Source organism: Equus przewalskii, chromosome 9 (genome assembly GCF_037783145.1).
Source record: "Equus przewalskii isolate Varuska chromosome 9, EquPr2, whole genome shotgun sequence".
Taxonomy (NCBI): domain Eukaryota; kingdom Metazoa; phylum Chordata; class Mammalia; order Perissodactyla; family Equidae; genus Equus; species Equus przewalskii.
The window spans coordinates 75,418,707-75,443,380 of NC_091839.1; the positions used below are offsets into that span (position 1 = coordinate 75,418,707).

General features: G+C 36.7%; 1 protein-coding gene across 2 annotated transcripts in view; it reads left to right on the plus strand.

Moving 5' to 3' along the window:
* The window catches only part of LAMA2 (laminin subunit alpha 2), a 542,322-nt gene that overhangs the window by 321,075 nt on the left and 196,573 nt on the right, over positions 1–24,674 (plus strand). For both annotated transcript variants that reach the window (XM_070557039.1, XM_070557040.1), the window contains exons 16-19: positions 1,953–2,066; positions 6,534–6,661; positions 14,840–14,926; positions 22,108–22,319. In XM_070557039.1, coding sequence (XP_070413140.1) covers positions 1,953–2,066; positions 6,534–6,661; positions 14,840–14,926; positions 22,108–22,319 — 541 coding nt within the window. The remainder of the gene's footprint in view (positions 1–1,952; positions 2,067–6,533; positions 6,662–14,839; positions 14,927–22,107; positions 22,320–24,674) is intronic.

Sequence of the window (24,674 nt, forward strand, 5' to 3'; positions counted from 1 at the left end):
AATAGAATGAAGAGTGAAAGGGGAGTGAGAAAGAAAAGACTTTTTAGGGTAGTTTTACTGAAAAGAAAAACAGGTAGGTAACTGGAAAGTTATGGGATATTAAGGAAGTAATTTAGTCATTTTTGTTATTTCTGCTGGTGAATTTCTGATAGAGATACTAGATCATATTTTTGAGCTGATAGTAATGATCCAATAGAAAAGAAAGCTATTGCTGATGCAGCACAGAGAGGGAATATTGGGAAGACAATAGGTAATGGAATACAGATTGCAAGTGGAGTGATATTCCTTTGAGAGGATGAGGAATGCTGCACGCTCCACCCACCTTGTTCTGGAGGCACTAGGGCAGATGGAGGTACCCGCTTATGCTTGTGGACTGCATAGTGGAAAGAAGGCTTCCATTGGCTTCAATTTGCTCTGTGACTAATGAGAGGCACTCACTAGCTAAGAGAGAAGGTGTAAAGAGTTGGGAAGTTTGAGGAAAGAGGATGTGGTGTGAGTAGTACATTTGCAGAGCATGTATTTTAAAAAGCTTACTAATGACAATTCCATGAATATTTGTCCTGAAAACAGTAAATCAGCTCTCTTCCTGTTATCAACACCCTTAATTTCCACCCCTTTTGGATATGTAGCTTCACCAATTTTTAAAATATATATTACAGAAGGAAACCTTTCCATAAAGAATCTAGGGTGACAAAAATTTTAATGGGGAGAAATTATTAGAAGAGGATAAAAAATTGACACCTTCTTTTTTAGTATTGCTCAAATTAAGAGGAAAGTTGCTTTCCTTTCAGATACAAAGTATCAGCACATCCTTTTTTCCATGTGTTTGTTATTGATGTTCAGATTTAAGAGTCCTCATATCCTGAGGCAGCAGGAACATTTCCAACAATACACAACACAATTCTATAGACTTTATTACTTCAGTGGTTTCTCTCTTGTTTCCATTTTCAACTGGAAAAAAGGTCTTTTCATGATCTATTATATTGTAGTTAACCATCCAGAAATATAGTAAATAACCCACAATATGCAATCATCACGTGGGGGAGGTCATAAGCTCCTGCAGGGCAGCAATGTTCTCCCCATTTGTTTTCCATCCATTCCAGTTTGTAGTAACCACCCAGAAGGGAAACCTAATTAAGAGTGCCAGTGGATTTAGAGCAGGCACTGACACACAGGTGCTCTGAGACCTAAATATCTTTTTTTAATCAGAATTCCATTTTTAAATAATAAAATGTTTCACACTTTAACAAAGGAGTGATGAATATAAGTAGAGTTCTAGAAGAATAATACCATATAATAAAATATCAAGGGAATATATGGTAAATAAATCATGAACTATTTTGTGTAAAATTGAGAAAGCATAATAGGATGATGGAAATTGAGAATGAAAGACCTGAATTATATATAAGTAGAAGTCAGCTGTGTATGTGATCAGATGGATGAGAGGGGCACTGCCTTTCTTACGCATGATTGCAAAGCTTTTGTGAAAGTGCTGGAGTTAAAGGCAGGCTGCATGCAGGGAAGGTAGCGCATTGCAGAGAATCAGCGTCCCTTGGGTGACGTCAGGTGCGCCCTTAGGCCAAGGTTCTCTTAAGCATCCCCTTATATCGGCTGCTTTTTTTCAGGACTTTGCCTTCTATTTTCCTGCCTGTGCTTTTTACTGTGAGACTGTCACATTTCAATTCTTTATATCTCTGCTTTATTTTACCATTTCAGAAGAGCCACCAAGCTAATGCTTCCTCTAATCTCATACCTGCCTGTAACGCTAAGGTCAGTACCAGCCTCCGTGTCAGGAGGAATGGCTCGGCAGCGATGGTTCAGTGATGGCAATGCTTTGATAAGCACATTTGCCGAGTTAGCTGCCTCAATTATTTTCTTTTATCCAAAAAAACAAAAAGCAGACTTTTTCTTGAAATCCCTAAGACTAACCTGAAACCTTCCCTTTCTTTCAGTCTTGTTGGCCTAGGCACAGACGAGTTAACGGCACTATTTTTGGGGGCGTCTGTGAGCCATGTCAGTGCTTTGGCCATGCGGAATCCTGTGATGACATCACTGGAGAATGCCTGGTAAGTGCTTCCTCCTTTGGGGATGCTGACTGACAAGGCTGAAATCAGCTCAATTGGCCCTGCAGCTCAATTGCTACCTTTGGGACCTTAAACACTTGAGTCAAGAAGTGATTTGACAGAGATCTTTATATTGAACTGAGTTGGAAGCTGAAAATGCTCTTTCATATGTGGTCTCCCCGACTAGCAAGTATGAGGAAGTGTTTACACCTATTAGTCTAAGAATTAAATTAGGATCAGATACATCATAATCAAACGTAACTAATGACTGGGATGCATATCTACCTCGAATATATATGGCTTCAATCTCTTCCATAAATCTACCAAAAATAGAGTGTACTTCCACAACAGGAAATGATTTTTATCCGCATGACATGAAAAGTGTAAAATATATCCTTGGTAATAAACATAACTCAGTTTTTTTTCACGTTGAAAATGAGGGCATATTGCATGGTTTTGATTTTTAAATGTCAGTATTTAACTAAATACAAAGCGTCATACGTACGTTAAAACTAATAAATATATGCAATTCACATGCACCAGAGCTGCTAACTTCTTCTACAATTAAATTGATACTTTTAACCAGAAAAAAAGCTCTACAGAGGGTGAAGCACCTTCCATTCTGCTAAGAAGCTTTTGGGTTGGAGAATTACACAGAATAGACCATTCTGATTAACTCAAGGGCATGTTAGTTTTATATTGTCTGACATGGCATGAAGCTTGAAACAACACTTCTCATTTCATTAGTCTTGCAGAAACACAATTTGAAACGGTGCCAGTTTAGGAGGATATCATATTCTCATTTCCCTGCAGAATTTAAGGCAGACTCTGTTATCTATATTTCTTATAGTTCTTTCTCTTGCTCATTTTTTTCCCCTTTTTACTCTATTTAAAAGCTTCTGGGAAAAATCCAAAATGAAAATTCAGGGCTTTTGTTTCAGTGTAATTTGACATTTAGGTTTATTGATGCTCTTTCTGCTTTCTCTATATAAGATTTTGTTTAATTGCATTGCAGTATAAAGCGTGATAGCCTTAATTTGTGGATCTGTAGATTTTTCAAATGGCATTTTTATGAATAGAAAGACTAAGTGATTTTCATTTGAATTATACCATAAATCTTTTAAGATGTACCTTGGGAAAAATATTGAGTTACCTTTAAACATTTTACTAAGATGCAATATGAAATATTCAGCCCAAAACTGATATGGTTTGCTTTACTTAAACCTAAAAAGACAAAAATAAATATATCACGATACCGGACTTATAATGTTCCCAATAGGAATATTTCCTGTTGAATTCATTAGGATTAAATCAAATCATGCTATTGATCCATTTGGTTATGTGATATTAGAATAAAATGGTTTCATTCAGCATAATTTGGGGAAGAAGAAAGGAGGGAGCAATGATTATCTGAAGCCTACTAATGAACCTTAGTTTATTGGCTCTGTTTTGTGGACAGGGAGGTAGGAGGCCACATTCGAATAACAGAGGGAATCTTAAGGAAATAGCAGAGAGCATGATGATAGAGAGAGAATCTTGCGCTTTCTGGGTTTTCCATTGTAGCTGGTAAATACGTGATCATGTACAATGTTTTCTGGCAACTTTCAAGTGACCTTTATCCAAAACGGTGTTGATAACTAAGTGCCGATATCCCATTTTGAGCATATTGGTCCTGATAATGATGCACAAAGAGAAGAATATTTGAATGTTGTGCATCAAGGGCATTCTCTCTGTTCACTCGACCAGCATTTTAGCTTCTTTTCTCTTATTTATGTTTCCCCTCCATCACTGAACAGATAATTTATGAAATTTACAGATAAACTCCTTTTTAGGTGGCTTGGCTTTGAAATCTGATTAGAAATTAATTGAACTGTATTTTTGATATCGGATTAAAATCCAGACCTTTGTTATAATGTGGACCCATAGAAAAAGGTAATTTTAACTCAAAGTACGTTTGAAGTGACCCAGGAAACAGTCAAAGCCATATGGGAGGATGGCACACTTGCTTCTTCTCGTTGTTCTTGTGATATGTGATGTGAACAGACATTCGGAAAGCACTTTTCTAGCAGGACAGCTGTAAAAATAAGCAGCCCATCAGAGTGAACTTGTCATCTTTTTCAGTTTTGATTTCCATTATATTGTTGTCTAATACTGTTTTATAGTTTCAACTGCAAAAAAACTTGTTTTAAGATTAATTTTATTATTTCCATTAAATGAAATATGATGATAGGAAATGTAAGAAACTTCTGCATGTTATTTTTCCTTTAAATCAGAAGTTAAAGAAAAACAGATCCCTGCGTTGTATAAGATTTCCAGCTGAGTTTTAGAAATACCATTTTTGGGGCTGGCCCCGTGGCCGAGTGGTTAAGTTCGTGCGCTCCACTGCAGGCGGCCCAGTGTTCCGTTGGTTTGGAACCTGGGCGCGGACATTGCACCGCTCATCAGACCACGCTGAGGGAGCGTCTCACATACCACAACTAGAAGGACCCACAACTAAGAATATACAACTATGTACTGGGGGGCTTTGGGGAGAAAAAGGAAAAAATAAAGTCTTTAAAAAAAAAGAAATACCATTTTCAACATGGTTAAGACAATCAGTTTTTTATGACCTTATTTTTCAAAACCCCTAAGTCTTTGAGGATACAATTTTGGTTGTCAATGTGACAATATACAAAGAATATTGCAAAAAACATACCAATTTTTAGTAATAACCAACTTTAGCTAAACTTGAAAACTGAAAGGAACTGTTATGAAGATGAAATCAAGAAGAAAGTCTTTCTTCAAATTGACCCAAATATTGCACATTCCATCCCAAAATGCTATTATTTAGACAACTGTTGATAGTGAAGTTAACTTCTTTTCTATCTTTAAAAAAAGGTTGCTAAATAAATTTGAGAGAGAATTTAAAGTACCTTAAAGAAAAACCTATTTTCAAGATATTAAAGAATTCTCTATTCACTCGTAGTTGATGAAACTGTCATGGGATTTCAGATCTTGAAAACTTCATGAAATATAGGTTTTTGCCTCCTCATTTTACAGAATGTAAGTGAGAGTTTCAGAGAGTTAAATGATTTGATTTTAATTTGATATATTCTGCTTAATAAAGGATCTGTCCCTCTTCCCAAGGAATTTAACAAGCAGTGTTCAGAAGTGTGTATTTATTTGTGCGTTTTTTATTAAATTCATTCATTACATGTCACTAAAATTGAGCTTCTTTAAAAATATACTGAAATAAATAATAGTTCAGACCTTTCATTAAATTAGGCTGACTATCCCAGTGGTCCTCCAGATTAATAAATTTTGCTTCATGCTTAAAGTGAGTTTATATTTTGGTTATTTTCTCTACGTATTTGGTTATTGGTCATAAAAATGAAAGTTTTGCACACAAGCTCTGATGAACTCTTTTCAATGTGAGAAAAAATTACAATTTTATATGCTTGTGAAATTAAAAATGTGTTTCACTCATAATGAATTTATACTGTATGTTTTTTAATAGAAATTAGATAACATTTTAATGTACCATTGGAGACTGAAGAAGTTATGTCTACATGGTGCCAAAACATCATAAAAATTTATCAGATTGTGTTATTGGAAGCTTTATAGACAATTCCATTGCTTGATTAACGGAATTGTTTACCCTAGCACCAGTTTTGATGAGTTCTGTGAACACAGCCTGACTTAATGAAAGTACTTTAATTAATATAAAGAAATCAAGACAAAAATTATTTTATTTTGACTTTTTTACTTTTGAAAAGGACATGGGTCCAAAAAATGCTAGTTGGAAGAAAAATGCAGTTAAAATTTTTTTTTTTAATATCTGAGGGAAATTGTGATATGCCTTGTGGTTGCATTATATATAGGTATAACTGGTAAAAGTTTTCAGTATTCTCATTGTTTCATTAAGAATCAAGCAAGCCCCTCACAGATGTAATACATCAGTGCAGTGTCCAAATCTTCAGAGTCCACTGATATCCAAATTAATCTCTGAGGTAAGAGGGCCACCGTCCCAGAGGATGTGTTTGACTAGCCACAGTTCTCCCTAAATCAGCCATTTTAAGCTGAACAATTGATTTTTACCTAGAATCGGCTACAATTTCCATGAAACATGTATCATTAGGGCTCTATGACTATACACACATACACACACACGTGCACAATCACATTTATTTCCTTAAGAAAAAAATTACAAGCTAAAGATAAAAGGAAATAAGATTTGCATTTCGAAAAAATATTATAATGAATTTCAGTCATCTTTTTGTAAGTATGCATATGTGGAAACTAGTGTGTAGTTTATAAGCTAGATATTAAATTAACTTTCAATGCTATTTCCCAGCTGTAAAATTGTCCATTTAATGTGGAAAATTATTCTTTCTGGCAGGGAACAGACTAATGACTGTGTAGACCTATTTTTGGTAACATGTGGATGCTGGAGACCAAAATGATAAACTCTGATGTGCATTTCTTTCTCAGAACTGTAAGGATCACACAGGTGGCCCATATTGCGATAGATGTCTTCCTGGTTTCTATGGCGATCCTACGAAAGGAACCTCCGAAGACTGTCAGCCCTGTGCCTGTCCACTCAATACCCCATCCAATAAGTGAGTAACACGTTTACCTCTCTGATGTGTGGGGCATCCAGTTCTGCAGGTGCATATTTTGATATAGCATGTACCCTTTCTCTTGTCATCCATAAATAAATAATAAATACATGCATGAATTTCTCAGGAAGATAATATGAGTTTTTCTAAATATAAAATATTTAAAGTTATGGATATTTATTCCACAGAATTTTTAATATTTTAGCTCTAGTTTTGGTGATTTAATATCCAAGAGACAGAACTCAAATAGAATTTCTAAACCAGCTCCAAAGAACAGACATATGTTATACAAACATATACACGTGCCCACATGCACGCTCATGCAGACACACGGATCTCTTCATACCATAATAAAGAGGCCACTCATATAAATGTTGCTCGTTTAGGTCTCAGTCTCACCCTATTTATTTGTGACTCTTGGGCAAGTCACAAGCCCATCAAAAAGGTAAAATAAGAGAATCAGTCTAGCTGACCTTTAAGCACCAGTTCTATCCGTTAGTTATCACATGGTTTATCATATAACATCATATTATGTGTATACAAGTATCTCATTGAAACCATTGTAATAGTAAGTGTTATAATTTTTACAACTCTTTTGATATGGGTGATAATTAGCACCTTCTTTTGCATAAACTTGTTCAAATTAGAACAATAATCTCTTGGAGAGACTTAAAAGTATCTATTTTGTCTGCCTCCTCCCCTTCCCCTTTTCCTTCTAGAGCAACACTCTAGTCCAGCTGCTGTCAGTCACTATCCCCCAGGGGGACCATTCCTAAGCAAATACCTAAGCAGAACGCTGAAACCAAAAATGATTTTTATTTTAATGGGCCATTATTGAACCAAAATCAACATGTTTTACTAGTAAAAAATTGTAAATAACTATAATGTTAAATGAAAGTGATTTTTTGAGAATTCTCTTAAAAGTAAGCTTAGTGAGCACTTAATAAAGTTCATATTATATTACACACTTTCCAGCTATTTCTAAACTCTGATAATTTTTAATGATTTTTTAAATGAAATCAGTCAGTTAAGGCTTTTAGTGTGAAGGTGTTATCAAATTGGTCATACTCTGCGGTCTTCCCTGAGATATTCCTAATGAAAATGGTCTTTTGTTGGTAGAGTGAGAGAATACCACAAGCCAAAGACTGAGAATAATTCTGCCATTATGTTTAAAAGTCTTCATTGGAGCTATGCTTCCTTCTCTTCAGCCCACATGAAATCCTTGTTTTCCTCTGCAACAGCCTTCCCCACTAGAATTTTCCACCTTCATCATGGGAAAAGAAAAGGAAGGACTAATATTTAATGAAAGCAGACTGCTGTATTCTAGGCATAATGCCAAACACTATATTTAGTATTATTTTACCTTCAAAACAACTTGATAATGTGGGTATTATTACCCTCACTTTACAGATTAAGAAAAAAGACTCCGAGTGGGAAAGTAACATTATAGTGGCAATTCTGGAGCTTGAATTCCTTGATTTAAATGCTGAGTTCCACACTTTCTAGCTGTGGGACTCTAGGAAAGTTACTTAAACTCTCTGTGCCTCAAGTTTCTCATTAGTTGTGATAATAGGACCCTCTCAGAGGATTGTTGTGACAATTGTACAAATTAAAATACCCAAAGCACCAAAAATAATGATTGGACATGGTGAGCCCAATACAAGGATATTATTAAGTAACTTGCTCAGAGTCATAAAATATTAAAGTATCAGAGTTGGAATTTTTAATATAAAGTCCATGTGTTTTTCAGTCCTCTGCAGTCTACGCTGAGGATTTCTTTAAAAAATACACTGCATTTTAAGTGATAATATTAAAAGCAATTAAGTGGGAAATTGGGTTAATGTATATTAGTGATTAGAACATTTCCAGAGTTTAGGGCATGAGCCTGGGTGGGTATACAACTGAAGGTCCTTTGGCAATCAAGGGTGTCAGAGAAGAAGAAGGCAAAAGGGAAATCTCCTGGAAAATAATGGTACATGAGAACAAATTAAATTCCTTCCCAATGAAGGGTTAGTCAGCCCTGTGTTGGCCATAACATGACACAAACCTTATGTCATGACACATGACAAAAACCTCTGGTGTACTGGTGAAATTAGATCACACAGTGGAGAATCTGCTCATTCCCTCTGGCTGAATGGAATTCTCCAAAACCATCCAACGCACACAAAACTCATTGTCTGACACTAGCTTTCACTGAGGAAAACAGAGGGATTGCATCTGGCCACTCATTTGCATTGCTGTCCTCAGCCCAAAAGTCATAGGCACTGGCACAGCCCTCAATCCAGCAGAACTGGCCATTCAGAGGGCCATGTGAATGCTAGCCTATTAGATTTTTGGAATTATGTGATTGGTTACATATGCAGATCTTAAGGGTTTATCCTCAACTTTGACCAACATTCCTATCAATGCAGAGGAGCCCTGAGGGAGAGAACTGTGTCTGGGTAATTACAACCCTTCGTGGTCCACCCTTCTCTGTTCACTCTGCTTCTACAGTAATTACGAGTTCTAATTGTGTTCCTGAAGGAAAAAAGAATGTCAGCAAGTGTTAAAACACCATCTGTTAGTGCCAAAAGGATTGAGGTCCCAGTGTCCAATGATGGTATTTCCTAAAGTATGTGTATTGCAATTTGAGATAATTATGCAGATCTTGATTCTTTAAAATAAAGGCAACTCAATAATAACAATATCAATTATGCCAAGTATTTAAAAATCCTTCAGTTTTCAAGGTGCTTTCATTTATGCTAAATAATTATTGAATTATTACTTAATTTTATCCTTTAGAAGTAGAATTAGGAATGAGTCATAACCTATTTCGAATTCCAGCTTTTAATAGAGTATCTTCATAGGTAGAGAGGACAGTGATAATCCACTTAGTTTAAAACCCTTAGAAGTTTGTGTCCAAAGTTGTAAAGTCTTATATTTAACACAACTTTGAAAATTAACACAGTTTAGCTGTGCAATTGTGATGCGAAAAATCCATTTTAATCTAATAACCTAAAAATTTTTTTTAAAGATCCCTAAGTAATGGGACATTTAGCGACTTAGGGAAGCTCTCATTTTTAAAATTATTTTTAAAAGTCATTATTGCTCTAACGTGAGTTAGAAACTCTGAGGAATAGATTGAATATTCACATATAATTCAGAAGATGGGATTTGAATTTTCACAGGTTATTCAGGAAAAAAAAATCAGCTAAAGGTTGCTGCAACCTTCATCTGGAAGTGTAAGGCTTACTGAGAGTTTTCCCTTGGTGATTTATCTACTTAATCCCTGCTCATAAATCTTATGGATCACAAGCATTTTGGCTCCAAATTTCTTAGATAATATTGCTAAATAAATCAAATGTGTAGGGAGATAGAGATAGATTGGTACAATTACTATGATGTATGAATAAGACAAGGATGTAATATTTAAATTATACATATATATCAACTTCATCAACTATTTACAGTGTCCACTGTTTGCTTAGCCTTCTCATCTTGGTGAGGTATATATTCTAGCTATAGATTGTAACTAGGTAGTGAAATTTATCACTAGAGAGGCAAATAAAAATTTAAACATTTCTAATTTTTTTGTTCATGAATTTCTGACATCACACAGCTTATAGATTAAATATGACATGAAATAGACACAGGATTGTCTACCCTTGAACACTTAGGATGCGTTTGAATAGATAATATTATTAAAATCATCGTAGATTTCCATCAGTTATATAATAAAATTAGAGAGATCATTGGCCCAAGGCTGGACCAAGGGTAGGTCCTCAGTAAGGTCTGTCTACTAATATCATTGTGAATAGCACTTCCTCTTTTTGTGTATCAGGAATGCTAAAATTTGCATTTTTGAAAGAATGGAACACTTCTAGAGCTGACTTTTGCCTCACTCAAGGGACCACACTGAATTATGGTTGTTAAAATTAGTACTCATAATAGAGAAATATAAATATTCTAAGATAAAAGGTAAATTAAAGGAAATGTTCAATTCAACAACATTCCTCAGAAATTTTAGAATGTGTTAGATATTTTAGAGCACTTTCCTACACGTTGTTTAATGTCCACATGGGTGATTATGATCTATCTTACTAGTTCCAAATACCAGAAGGGAAAACTAAACTCCAAATTAAATGCGTTGATCGTGATCATGCAACTTGCTTGTGGCAGAACCAATATTAGAACCCATATACTCCGATTGACCTCTCTGTGCTTCTTCCGATGGGACTGTAGAAATAGAAACAATTATAGAGACATCGAAGAGAAGTAAAAAGAAAATTTAATAGAACTCAATGTTAGACAAACTGTGAATGTCTGTTGTAAGAAATGACTCTAGAGTTTGGCAACAGTTATGCTAACTCAAATGTCAGGGACTACAGCAGAGTGAGAAACTGCACGTTTAATTACTTAATAAGTAACTCAATCCCTTAAACATTAAACAAGTCAGCATACTTTGGCAAAAATTTTTAAAGTATTATTAAATTGCAGCTCTAATTTATTGTTGGACTATGCTAAATATCTGCTTTCACATCTTATTAGCATGAAGGTCTTTACCCTGTAGATCATATTATCCCATTTTGCAGAATGAGAAAATCAGGTTTAGAGAAATGTAGAAAATAGCCCAATTCTAATTACAAGATCCAATTATGGACATTAAATCAGATTTCATAGTATTTGAAAATAATTAAAGAAATATGTGTTTGCTTAGTGGTTCTCCTGAGAATAAGTAGAAGAGAGGTCATTCAACTGAAAGAAGAAGAAACTTCCGGAGAAACTAAAAATTGATGTGTTCCAAATCACGATCATGAAATAAATGAGTTTCCCCTACATTTTTCTCTTCTTCTTCTCAGCCCTCTGCTCCGTGGACATTCTCATTACCCATACCCCTGGTTTCCTCCCTGATACTTTGCAGCATCTCATCTCTTTTTGGTTTCTCTTCCCTACCCAACGTTCTAGGTAACAATTAGTTAAAAGCAGTCTTGCTTTCCTATTGTATATGCAAACAAAGGACCTGCCCTGACTGTAATTGTTAAGATGGAAATGTTATGGCAGCGACTAAAGGAGTGGTTATTTCATATCACATGGCAATCTCAAGAGGCAATTCAGTTCCCTCTTGCTTTGGCTGTGAGAAAGTTCAAAGCCATATGTTGATCTGCTACTATCAAATGAACATACTTTACAACATATTCATATATATAATTATGTACATATAAGCATTTTTTACAGTATGCATTTTATACTCTAAATATACTCTTGATTTCATCTTATTTTTTAGTTTTTTTCTCTTTAACCTTATTCCATTATTTTATCTTAATGTACATATTTTGATAGGTAGAATTAAATTCTTTCTGGAGCAAAGATAACTGTATCTGTATGTGGATATTCATGTACATAGATTCATATACATATGTTCACATACATATTCATATATATTTGCATATATACATACTTAGAAATGGATCATTATAAATATTAAAATCTATGTTCAGCTCTTTAAAAAAGACTATTTCCATGTGCAGATTCTTACTATGTAGTCCAACAATAGCTTCTCTTCCTCCTGCTATTTGTGGAAAATGCCTGTGGTTCTGGGATCTCTTGAGTCTTCTGTGGTGCACGGAGTGCATAATCCAGAAGCAGAGCACTCTCCTTGCCCGTGTAGAGCTAGCCAACTAGGGTTAAATGACATAATCTTGGAATCACTTGAAGTCAACGTGATCTGACACTCCCCTCTTTCTGTCACAGAACAGTTAGCTTCATATTTTAGCCAAAATAAGTGTCAAGTTGCTGTACTTGCCAATCTAAATTCTACAGACATTTTTTATTGTACATGTTTATTTCTCATTTTGATTTTACTTTTGTTGTTGAATGCCATCTTCTCTATAGCTATAGCTGCAGTTATGGCAGTAAGGGAGTGAACTCTCTGTGTATGTTGTTTGAAGATTATTGAAGCACAAATACAGGTCTATTTTATGAAGATGTTTTATTTAGATGCACCATGTCAAGTATTTATATTACCAAAAGTTTAAACTCACTTAATTCTTACCAGTGAGTTGAATGCTGGTTGACTACAGGGAGAAGGGAGCACCGAATTAGAAATCAGAAGTCCTGAATCTCATTCTAAATTCTTCTGGAAATTATCTATGACCTTGGGCAAGAAAAATGATGCCTACCCCAACCAGCTCATAGGATTTTGTGAAAATGCAAAAAAGTTATTTGTAAAAGCACTGTGAAAATGAAAAGAGCTAGTTAAAGCTAATATATTGGTATTGCTTAATTTTTTTTCCTGAAAACCGTTGATTTCTGTCACTGAGTGCATTTTACTTCTGTCAGCTTTAACTGATGCATGGGTATATTTAAGAATTTGAAATACATTTTATAGTTTTAAAGTGTCAGAAGCCTTGTGAAGCACCTTTGACAAGACTTATGGTAAACTGATTGGGGATTTAAAAAGTTAATTGGTATGGTTTTCTTTCAATCACTGTGGTCCCACATGGGTGGGAAATCTAGATCTTCTAATTAGAGCCATTTTCTCTGTAGATGATGAGATGGTTATTGAACGCCAATTTTAAAAGAAGATATTCACGCATTCTAGAGATTTGTCAAAATCTAGTCTTCTCTTTTATGTCTTCTTCTTTTTTAAGAAAATCCTATTTCTTTCCATTTCTTTCCGTTCACACTTGTGCCAAGAAAATCACCCATGGTGAGCTCATTTTGGATCATGGATGGCAAGCCACAGCCTGCTCTCTAAAAGATGGTTCTCCTCTCACAGAGCATAGGCTGGGTGTGCCTCGATGGGTGTGTTCACGGCAGCCACCAGAACCCCTTAACACGGAATCTTTTATCTGGATAATATTGTAAAGTCAAGATATGCTAGACCAGGCTTTCCCCCCCTTACCTCAACAGATTCATTTAGACTTTCCACTGAGTTGAAATGTTTAAAGTGATAGGACTACTTGGTTCTGATAGCTTGCTACTATCAAAAAAAAGAGAAAGAATTATCAAATCTTTACAGGACTGCTATGAAGTAAGACAACGGAACATTGTTCAAAAATAGCACCCGTGATCTGATCTGCACAAAAGTTAGGAAAGAACTCCAAAGTCATGCAAGTGTCAGGAGCAGAACGAGATCAGGCCTTGCAGTGCGTAATTTGTTGTTCTCTCTTTAATTCATTTAGCCATCAAGTAAGCCTCTACTGAATTGTCCTGTCATATATAATAGAAAATAAATCTATTTAGGGGAAACATAATGAGAGAAAGATTAATTGGGGGCATTTCCTTTTAAAATGGTGGAGCAGCAGAATTCACAGAATTCAGAATGGTTGATGGCTCCTCAGAGAGCTGTCGTGCCAATCCCAGGGTAAAGGTTCGCGCGTGAGGGGTGCCTCTCACAGGGCAGAGAAGTACGGCCGGAGTCGAACATTGTTGAAGGCTAAAGCTAGCGCAGAAATGCTCCACTGGTGCCTGACTGACGTTCAGCTCTTACTTCAGACCCAAACTGGAAATATGTGCAGAGAGAGATGTAAACTTTGGAACGTGCCTGAAGGTGTGAAATGGCAGGGTTGTTTTTGTTTGGTCTTATTATAAATTTAGGCAGGATATGTATGCTGGATCTCTCCTGAAAGCTTTTCGGAGGATTCCATCTGTGTGAACAGCATGCCCATGAGTACACATGGGCAACAACTTGCACACACACACATACACACACACACCTGTGGTAGCCACACTGGACGTAAGAACCCCACCACCACCACTGCTACCACCACCACTTCCACTACCACATACTGAGTTTTCCAAAATCTCTTAACAGATTTCAGGCTGCTTGAAATTTAAAAGGCTTTGGCTAGAGAGAAAGCATGAGAGGCTGTGCTTTGCCAGGCCTCGAGAATCCCTAAAAAGCGACTGCCCAGTCCCACTTGTGACTGACGATCGCGGACCCAGAACAGTCAAGTCAGTTAATAACACATCACAGGGATATTGCTCTCCACTGGGCTATCTTCACGTCTGCAGAAATAGCAATGTCATTTCATCCTCGATTGGCCAGACCCTAATCTCTGTCTGTGAGATGAGAATGACCAGCCTGGACCCTTTGTCACAGCAGTACTGGAGGAAGGGAAATGAAAATATGCTGCTAATGACTTTGTGTATGTGTTTCTTCCCTGTATCTGTTGTTCCCTGACAACGTCAACGTAGCTTTAGCCCGACATGCCATTTAGACCGAAGTCTTGGATTGATCTGTGATAAATGCCCTGTTGGGTACACAGGACCACGCTGTGAGAGGTAAGCACATACTACAGTGTCTTTCAAAATGATTTCTACCTTGGGAGTTATAAAACCACAGGCATTATCATCCTTCGCATTGCCCCAGAAAAGCCACCGCACTTGGTGAGGTGAAATAAAGTTTCTCACCACACTTGTCAAACAAATACATTATATTTTTATAGTTTATTTATTCTCTAGAAATTGCTCTATAAATTTCCATTCACTCAGAGAATGTTTGATTAATGTTTTAATCTTAAAGGTTAAGCATTAGCCTACAATCTTTCTAGAAAGTATTGCTCAAGTGGAAAGTCATGCACTTTAAAATTTATCTTACTGTCTACGTTGGCACCATTTATTTTTCATAATTAGCTTTTTGTCCTTAAAATGTGGCTTAAATGTGTAGTTCATAGTTGAGCAAGTGGTTCATAATTTACCTTAAATATATTTGAAAATAGAAACAAAATGTAATTTATTGTCATGGTTTATATCCTCTTCTAATTCCTTCTAAGCCAGCATTTTAATTCCTGTTGATTTTACTAGGTAGCTTTGCAGAACCGTAGATACTATTTTATGAAATTTTTATCATTATTTTTCCTTCTGAAACCTTTCTGAAGAAACAGCTCTTGTGCATTTCAGTCTCAGTATGAAAATGGTACAGAGTTCTCCCTTGACATCATTGGCAGACACAACAATGTCTGCCTGGTTTTAGCACTGAAAACAGTCCCCATCGCAAGGGGGAAGGACGACAGAAGTGACCTGTTTTCACCCGTCGTCACCAAGGCTAACACCACAGAGGGCTGTTTTTGCCTATCCTTTCCTGTGCTCTTGGCAGCCATCCCCCCTGTTTCAACGAAGGTGCACAATGTTAATGAAGCAGAAGCCAGTCACCCAGAGAGAATTTAGCCAGCAACTAGCAGTCTGTGGACAAAATGCCAATGACAGTTGCCAGCAGCAACAAGTACTATTTGTGAGGATGGCAGCATCTGTAAATTAGTAATGGAAGAACAGAACTGAAAAAAGGATTTATTTGCAATTGAGAAACTAGAATCTTTGATTGTGTTAAAAAAAAAAAAAGGCGGGCACCTCTATATTACTTACCGTACTAGCAGAACACGTCATTGCCAAGACAGATTTACATCAAATCTAAAGCCTAACCCCCCTGGCTCACTACAGGCAACCTTTTTTGTAGCAACTGGAAAATGACAGCTGCTCTGTCATACAAGGCCATTAAATCCACTTATTTAGGTGAGCATGGTCCCTGATGTATTTATATTGCTTTGTTAAATGCTCTGTATTTTTTATATATGTTAGACAAGAGTTTTTGAACCATCTATAATTTAAAATCCTACGTTTTATTTAACAAACATCTGCTTATCAACTACCGTGAGCTAGGCATGGGGCTAGATGTAGGATATAAACAGATGCATTATACCCTCCTTGCCCTTAAGCGGCTCACATCTTTATGGAGTGAAAATGGTTGAATGTATTGGGAGAGAATTCTAGTCTGAATAATAAAAATCACCAGGAAAGAAATACCTGACAGAAAGCATGATTTCCTGTCTAAAATCTTTATGAATCTGATTAAAAAGATGGAAACATGCATATGCAGCTTAACAAATGGCATATCTTATCTCCAATTCAAGCCTTTTCAGTCAAAAATAATCTTAAGCTATTATTACATAGAAAATGGGATATTATATTTTTTTCCAACCAGAATTTGGATTAGGGTTTTCCAGGAATATTTAGGGGTAATCATTTCTCTGTATTTAGATGAGACGAAAAGTCAAATGGGTCGGAAATATTAAGAGAAATATTTTTTGAGATGTGCAGCTGAGACAGAAGCAGGCGAGAACAAGGGTCAGTATAAGAAGGAGATACTGGTTGTACTGAAAATCTTAGAATCAAAACCATTCTGCAAGTGATGGGTGTAATCAGTGTATGCACATCGTGTACATCAATTCAGCCCTGGAAAACTAAAGCGATGTTTCCCAAACTGTAGATGTCCTTGGAATAGAGTTCTGTCATCACATAAGTTTGGGAAGTATCTATTAGCAAGTTAGAAGTTCTGACATGTCCTGGAGGGGAGAAATCTGTCCAATTTGTTTACTCAGCACTTTCTAATCTTGTGTCACCATAAATCCCTTGCTTTTATTATATAGCAAGAATTCATCTCAGACTACAGCTCAGGTGGACAGGAATCCTAACTTTATATTCTTTAGCTGAATTTAATTTCTATTTTGAGACCAAATTCTCCATATGTAGCAGCTGTGGGAGCTTGGAAACAATCTCAGTCAAGTATACCTTAAACGTGTGCAATATTGTATGTCAATCATATCTCTAAGTTTTTTTCTCTCCTCCCCAGCTTCCAGGCTTGAACCAAAGTTTTAACAAGCTTATGTAATAGCAAGAGGCTTCAATGCTCGAATGAGTGAGTGAATGTGTGTGTGTGTGTGTGTGTGTGAGACTGTGTATGTGTTTTGGGCAATTGGCGTACGGCAGGGCCAACCAGTCTTTGTAATTCACCCGAGTGTGTTTCTGCTCTTCCTTTTTCTTGTTCCCCTGATCACCTTTCCTTTCAGGTCTAGTATCTCTCTCCACTGCTTTCATACCACTCATGGGGACACGGATCTCATTTTGCTGCTGTCATTCCACACTGGAACCCAACAACATCTCTACTCTCATCACTTCTCTTCCATTTGCCTTTCCAACTCCATCTCATTTTCTGCTTGGGGATGAGTTGTAGGAGGAAGTGTGACATTCATGGAAATGGTGACCTTTACAGCCTAAAGTCCAGAAGTTTCCTGTTTCTGCTTTCTTCCCAGTAAGGTCCTTTCTCTCAGTCATGTAACACAAGAAGACCTTCCTGCTTGAATTGAAGAAATGAAGACAAATCATGAATGAGAGAATGGCAAAACAAGATATGAGAAAATGTTGATGGATATTCTGGCACATGTAGAACACTAGTTACAGTTTTTTGGAAACTTTTGCTTGGGGCTAAAGCACCTGTACTTTGAAATGCCACTGCTTTTCTCTGACTGGGGGATGTTTGAAACGAAAGAAAAGAGAGGTGGGGGTGAGGGAATGAGGTACTCATCAGGGCACGTTGCCAAGATTCTAGGCTTTTATCATCTGGACAAGAGCAGAAAAAAATAGAAAAATAAGAAGACCGTGTCTTGAAGGGCAAAAAGAGATGGGTGTCGGAGCATCAAGAGAAATTAAACAGAACATGGGGGAAAAAGTGAGCTAAATACTGATGAACATGCCCTTCTTGGCACTAAGCTACTTTCAAAATGTTTGCAGCCTCAGCAACATATCACACTTCATGGAGAAAGACCTTTGAAAAGACTGTGGCACCTTCACCCAGCGGGATCAATAAGACCACATGAAACTTAATGTTATGCATGACCCCTGAAATCTTGTCTCCTCCCCAGCTGGCCAATTTTTAACAACTCCTCCCTAAATGAAGAGAGAGGCGTCAAAGTTAAGACTAATTTCACAATTGTCACTGAAAATGAAGAAGATACTTCAGTCTAATTGCTTAATATTTGGAAAACTCACCTACAATTTTATCCACTTGATTCATTTTTCGATCAGAGAAGTTCCTTTTTCCTTTTTAGATTTTAATTCCAAAGCCCTATTTAGATATTCTCTGCTTCAGAAATGTCTGACACTGAATCAAGTCTAGTTGCCATCTGATCACTATGCTGGCGAGAATTTCTACTCATGTCTGAGTCTTCTTGAGCCCTTGAGTCCTGGATGCAGACCATGGGGCTACAGAAACAAGAGAAGAAAGATAGGTTTACTTACTTGCTAGTACCATTAGCAAAATTGTGACTCCAAGTGAGGTTTCAAAAGGCTGCTCATATTTGGTTGTGCCGTTTGTACACTGCACAAAAGTACTCAGCAAAGGGGGAGTTTGAGGGCTGAATCCAGCGTGCCACTTCTTGCCAATGTGCCTACTGTACTGTGTCTGGGTGCCCAGCCATTTCCACTATCTCTTGATTTTTCTGCATATGCCCAGAGAGGGCCCTTTTTTCTAATTTGCAGAAAGGCACCATATAAGCAGGGAAACTCCCTCAGTCTTTAGCTGATTGGGTCAAATGGGAGGTTGTAAGAATATAGCGTTATTGCATAGCCACACTGACTTATACTGTAGCCACTCTCCTCTGTGCCTTTGCCAATGCTGTTCCCTCTGACTGGAAGACAGCAGCCCTTCCACTTTTCTACCTGAGACTAACCCTGCTCCATTCTTAAAATTCAGCTCTATCATTCTGAAAGCGTCCTTGATTCATGCTGATCTGGGTCGGCCGCCCTTATCTCTGCTTCCATAACAGCATTTGCATATCTCTGGGAGTTCATGGGCACATTTTTCAGTGTATCTTTCTTCTCTGTGGACTGTACTGTACAGGCTGTGCTTTATTTACAGTAGTGTCATGTAAAAGGGCTCAGTAGATGTTTAAGGAAGAGCGGGAGGGGAAAAAACAAGAGTTTTTCTAATTCGCTTACAGAGATTAAAGCATTGTTTTCAGTCTATAGATAATGGGAATGCAGGCCGCAGATTTTAGCCAAAAGTTATTGAAAACATGATGGAGCAGAGTGAGATAAAGGTCTCACCAATGTTGCCTTCTTCTCATTGCTGTTTCTTTCCACTTCCACTTCTGCCATTTTCTTTCTCTCTCTTCCTCTGAAGTTGTTCCTAAGTTATCAATAGAAACAATCATGTTACTTAACTCCATATGTTATCTGGAGTCTCATCTATGTTTAAAGGGCCTCTTTCTAAAATATTGCAATTTGATTTGAAAACAGTTAACAAATGTGGAAATGAAATGTCCCTTATTATATCAAGATGTCTATCTCCAGCAAGGAATCCAATAAACTCTGTTAAAAATTGTCTTCATTCTGCCTTGCATATGAAAATGAGAGGACTTGAGATTTCAGGTTACAGTTCATTTTGGTGGAGTGAAAATCTGAGAAGGTGGAAAGGTCTAAAGGACTGTGGTTTATACTGATTGTAATTAGAGGATTAGATTGATTTTAATTAGATTGCTCAGACTATAAAACACTATTATTGATAATAGTTATATGATTAACAGTATTGTATTCATTGACCCTAGAATTACTTTTCAATTTCTATTGCAACTTTTTATAAGTCTCTTAGAATACTGCTCTGTGTATAAAAACACACACGCACATATACACTAGTGATAAAACCGGAACGCACACTTTCAATAAAGTGGCATATGAATTGTTTATCATGTATCCAATGTTTCCTTACATGTCCTACAACAAAAAGTAAAAGACAGACTCTTCTTCAGTCATTCTATTTAATTGTAGTTATTTTTCTCTCGGACTGAAGATTTTCTTTTTATTGTAGGAGAATTTGGGGCTTATTAATTGGTATCTATGTTAAGAAAAATTCCCAGATCTCGTTATGTAATCCCATCTCTCCTGAGGGCAGTAAGTCATTTTGAGGAAAGTGAGCTGCAAATAATGGGCTTTCGTTGGCTGTGATAATGATCATTGTATATCATTATTCTAGTGGAGTAAAGTCACCATCTTAATGGTAAACAAAATGAGATGTGAATATATGTGGATGTGCTCATAACCTCTGAATATCAAGTAAGGCAAGAAGAACTGGGTTAAAATTCAAAAAGATCTTACCTTTATTGAATGCCTCTCCTAAAGGGACTGGAGGCTAATTTTATGCACTGAAGGGTTAGTGCATAATTTACCACAGAGAATTAATAAACAATTATATTTGTGGGTGGCAGCATTCTTCCAAGAAATATTTATACAATGACTTTTACAAATTCTGAAATATTTTGTGAATATAATTAAAAGTAGTAATCTCACTTTAAAAACTATGATAAAAGGTTAATTCTACAAGATTATTATGGCACCTTTAAATGTTCTAGAAACTTAGAATAATCAATGTATCTTACCAAATTAATGACTTTGCCCCATAATCATGAAGTCATTAAAGTATCCTGATGTGATGTACTGGATTTACACCATTTCTATTTCAAATGGTAGAGATTCTCTACGCAATGACTTACACATCTGTGAGTAGGTGAGCATGACAGTAATGTTCTGTTGAGATGATATCCTACCACTCTGTTTTTGTTCCCCTTCAGTTTTGACCCTTGCTGCCAAAGACTCTATTTTGCTAAGATGGCCCAGGTAACAGAGCTGGCCTGACTGTAAGACTTCAGGTGGACTGTTTCGTTTCTCCTTTAGCAAGTGTGGCTTAAAATGAAGCATAAGCAAATGCGACTGAAAGAGAAGATAGAACAGAATGCAAATAGGTGCTTTCTATGAAGGCATATCTGCGCATCCATAACATTAAGTAGCATTTTAAAACATAACATATAGATAAAGGGAAATTTGATACTATAATTGTAAAAATCTTCTCTGCCATGCCTCATAAATAAACGAACTCTTGGTGTTTTTTTTTTTTTTCAATAACATGTGAGATAATATTTAGTCCTTTAAAAAACAAAAAAGACCTAGAGTTTGCTACTATGAGTTGTGGGCACAATTAAGCATCACCTTATGGCATAGCATGCAGGCATACCTGCTTCTCAGTAAAGACTCTTCAGTGAAAATCTGCCTCTGTCTGGATATGCAAATACATGCAAACCCATCATTAATGCAGAGACACCCTCAGCCCCCACCTAAATAATAATGAGAATCTTTTGAGTCACAGTTTTCCGTTTAATAAATTCTGAGTTCTCACAGCTGAATTTCCTTTTTGAGCCTGTTTTTTCATAACAAGCTCTTGCTGCGACAGCAACAAAAAATATGAACCTTACATATTTGTACAGAAAACAACCAATTGGACTAGCTACATATGATGTGTTGTACTACAAAGGCTTTCCAACATGGACCTAGATTCCTCTAGTGTGCCAGCAGCAGACTTCTTAATTATGCCTTGGTCTCATCTTCAGCGCCAGTGACAAGATTTTCTGCTTTTCTGGCTGAAATATAATTACTAGTGGGGCTGGCAGGATTTCATCTTGTATCTACACTTTAGTTATAGAAAAACATTTTTTTAATCACCTTGCATTTGAGAAAAGGAGCACTTAAAAACAAAACGTACCATCCTGGGAGAGGATACGATGAAAAATATGTAAACATTGCCCCCACTGGGTTTCATTGAGTTCTTCCCACATGCTCATTGATGAAATTTTTCGCCTTAGGTGTGCAGAAGGCTATTTTGGACAACCTTCTGTACCTGGAGGATCATGTCAGCCATGCCAATGCAATGACAACCTTGACTTCTCCATCCCTGGCAGCTGTGACAGCTTGTCTGGCTCCTGTCTGATATGTAAGCCAGGTACAACAGGCCGGTACTGTGAGCTCTGTGCTGATGGATATTTTGGAGACGCAGTTGGTGCAAAGAATTGTCAGCGTAAGTCCTGAACTCTTGATGCCCCTGACAGAATTGATACATTGCACCTCCAAGTGGCTGATGAGTTCTTGAGTGGGGATTGGAGAGTGGGAAGTTATATGTAATACGTGTGTGATAGATGCACAGCCTACGCACAGAGTCTGCATGTTCTAAAATATTTCATTGTACTGATAAAGGAAATCCTTTGAAAATTGCTGCATTGTTGAGGTGTCCGTTTTTCCAATGATACACATATTTTTGTTTACATGTGGAATGAAGATTTTAAAATAAACTTATGTCCGTTACAGGAAAGAAGAATTTGGAAATTAGGTAGGCCCTATTTATCCTTATGGTTTATCTTAATGCCAATCATTTTCTTGAAATAAATTTATCTGCCCGTATTATTTTATTAGTACCTGTCAGTAGGTGTTAATCTGTAATGCATTCACGTGTGAACTTTACGTTCTTGCCTTTCATAATAGGTGTAAAATTTTGTTAATATTTTTACACACTGGCATTTGTAATTGCTGAGTGATTAACCTTCATCTTGGGACTATTCATAGAATGCTTTTTCTGTGTTTTCCTTCCACAAAATTAGCTGCTGTACAGCTTCTCCATGTTAGACAGTACCTTCCTCTCCTCATCTTCACCTCCTTAGGCGTGTTATCCAATGTGGCATAGAATTTGCAAATGCTCTATATTAGTAGTACATAATATGTGAGGGGAATCCTGTTGTGGAGAGTCACACGGAAGCCGAGCCCATGAGATCACTGAGCACTCTAGGCTGCCTCATCCACTTCACCTGCTGTCACAATCTTCAGGCTGAGCAGGTTATGATACCAGCCCAACAGCTCATGTCTGCTGACTTCATTATGCAAGAAGGGACTCTTCTAATTGTTCAGTTGAGTACCAGGACCTGAAAAATTGTAGAAATCGCTGGAAATGTAGAGTCTGTTATTGCCTCTGCTGTAAACACCAAAGAGCTGGTAGAGTGCCCCATTTCAATAAGAAGTGTGTCTTTCTCTTCATAGATTTGGAAAATGAGTTCCAGCTTTTTGTCATTTAAAAGTGACAGTTTATTGAATCAAAAACAAATCACCTTCTGGAACAATTGGCATCTGTTAATACCACCTGTCAATCTATAAATTTTTTTAAAGCAAAATTTCCAGCAGGCTCAGAAGTGCCTTTAAATACTGTGGAGTTATAGCATCTGTATAAAATCGTAAGGAACTTAAGAAATTCTCCCGTTCAAACACGTCATCTAGGTTCTACACTTTCTAGCTATGTGACCCTGGGCAAAACATTTGACCTCTTTGAGACCCAGTTTCCTCATCTACCTAAAGGGTCATAATTGTCTGTGGGGATGAAGGATCTAGCACAGAGAGAGTATCCAGTGAGGTGCCTAGGGCCTGGGGTGCTCCCATGAGGCAGCTCCTTGACAGTGGTGCTCGGCTCCTAGTAGTCATGAGTGTCCGTGCTCCACTAATTTGAGGGCTGTGTTAATCTTTTTGATGACCTCTTTTTCTATCTTCCAATAACCCCTTCCATAAAGTTGAGGAGATTGTTCTACTTATTTTATTGTGGTAAATTGAGGATCTATGGCATGAAGTCTTAAGAACACGTAGAAGAATATGATATAAAACCATTTTTGAGCCATCACCCATTTTTATACCACTTGCCAAGAGGTATCGACGTGATTATAGTTTTTAATGCTCTTCAGCATATAAAAATATAAGCAACTCCTTTACTATCTATTTTTATAAGTTTTCATAGATACAATAGCTCTTCTATGCATAGCTAGTAAATCCTCAAGAAAAGAAAACTCATAATAAACTATTTTAGTTGCCTCTAGATTTGTTCATGAAAAGTACACCACTACAAAGAAGTATATTTTGCTTTTTAAATTTTATGTATATTGTTTGTGTCTTACATTTCATTGGAGAATGCCAAGTAAAAATTCTATTTGCTTATGATATTTTTAAGATGACATTAATTTATGGTAAATTTAATCTTTTGTATTCCCCACTCTAAGAAAAAAAAGGGCTTCTAAATTATTTGAGATTTTAAAAATTGACATATGATATACATAAGAAACTCATATAAAGATATTATAAGTATGTACTACAATTCTAGTGTCCAAATGAAATGGAGATTTAAGGAAAATATTTTCTTCAGGCTTTTCTCACACCTCAGCTATAGATTATCCTTAGGCTATCCCCTGAGGAAAATGACTGGCAGCTTCTTAATGGCCCCCCAACTAGTATCAAGTTAGCAGACACTGAAGGCCAAACTGCTGGAAGAAAAATCAAGCAATTTTTAGAAAAGCAGTGAAACTAAGTAGAACCTCGAGCTAGGTGAACAGAAAATAGCATAGCC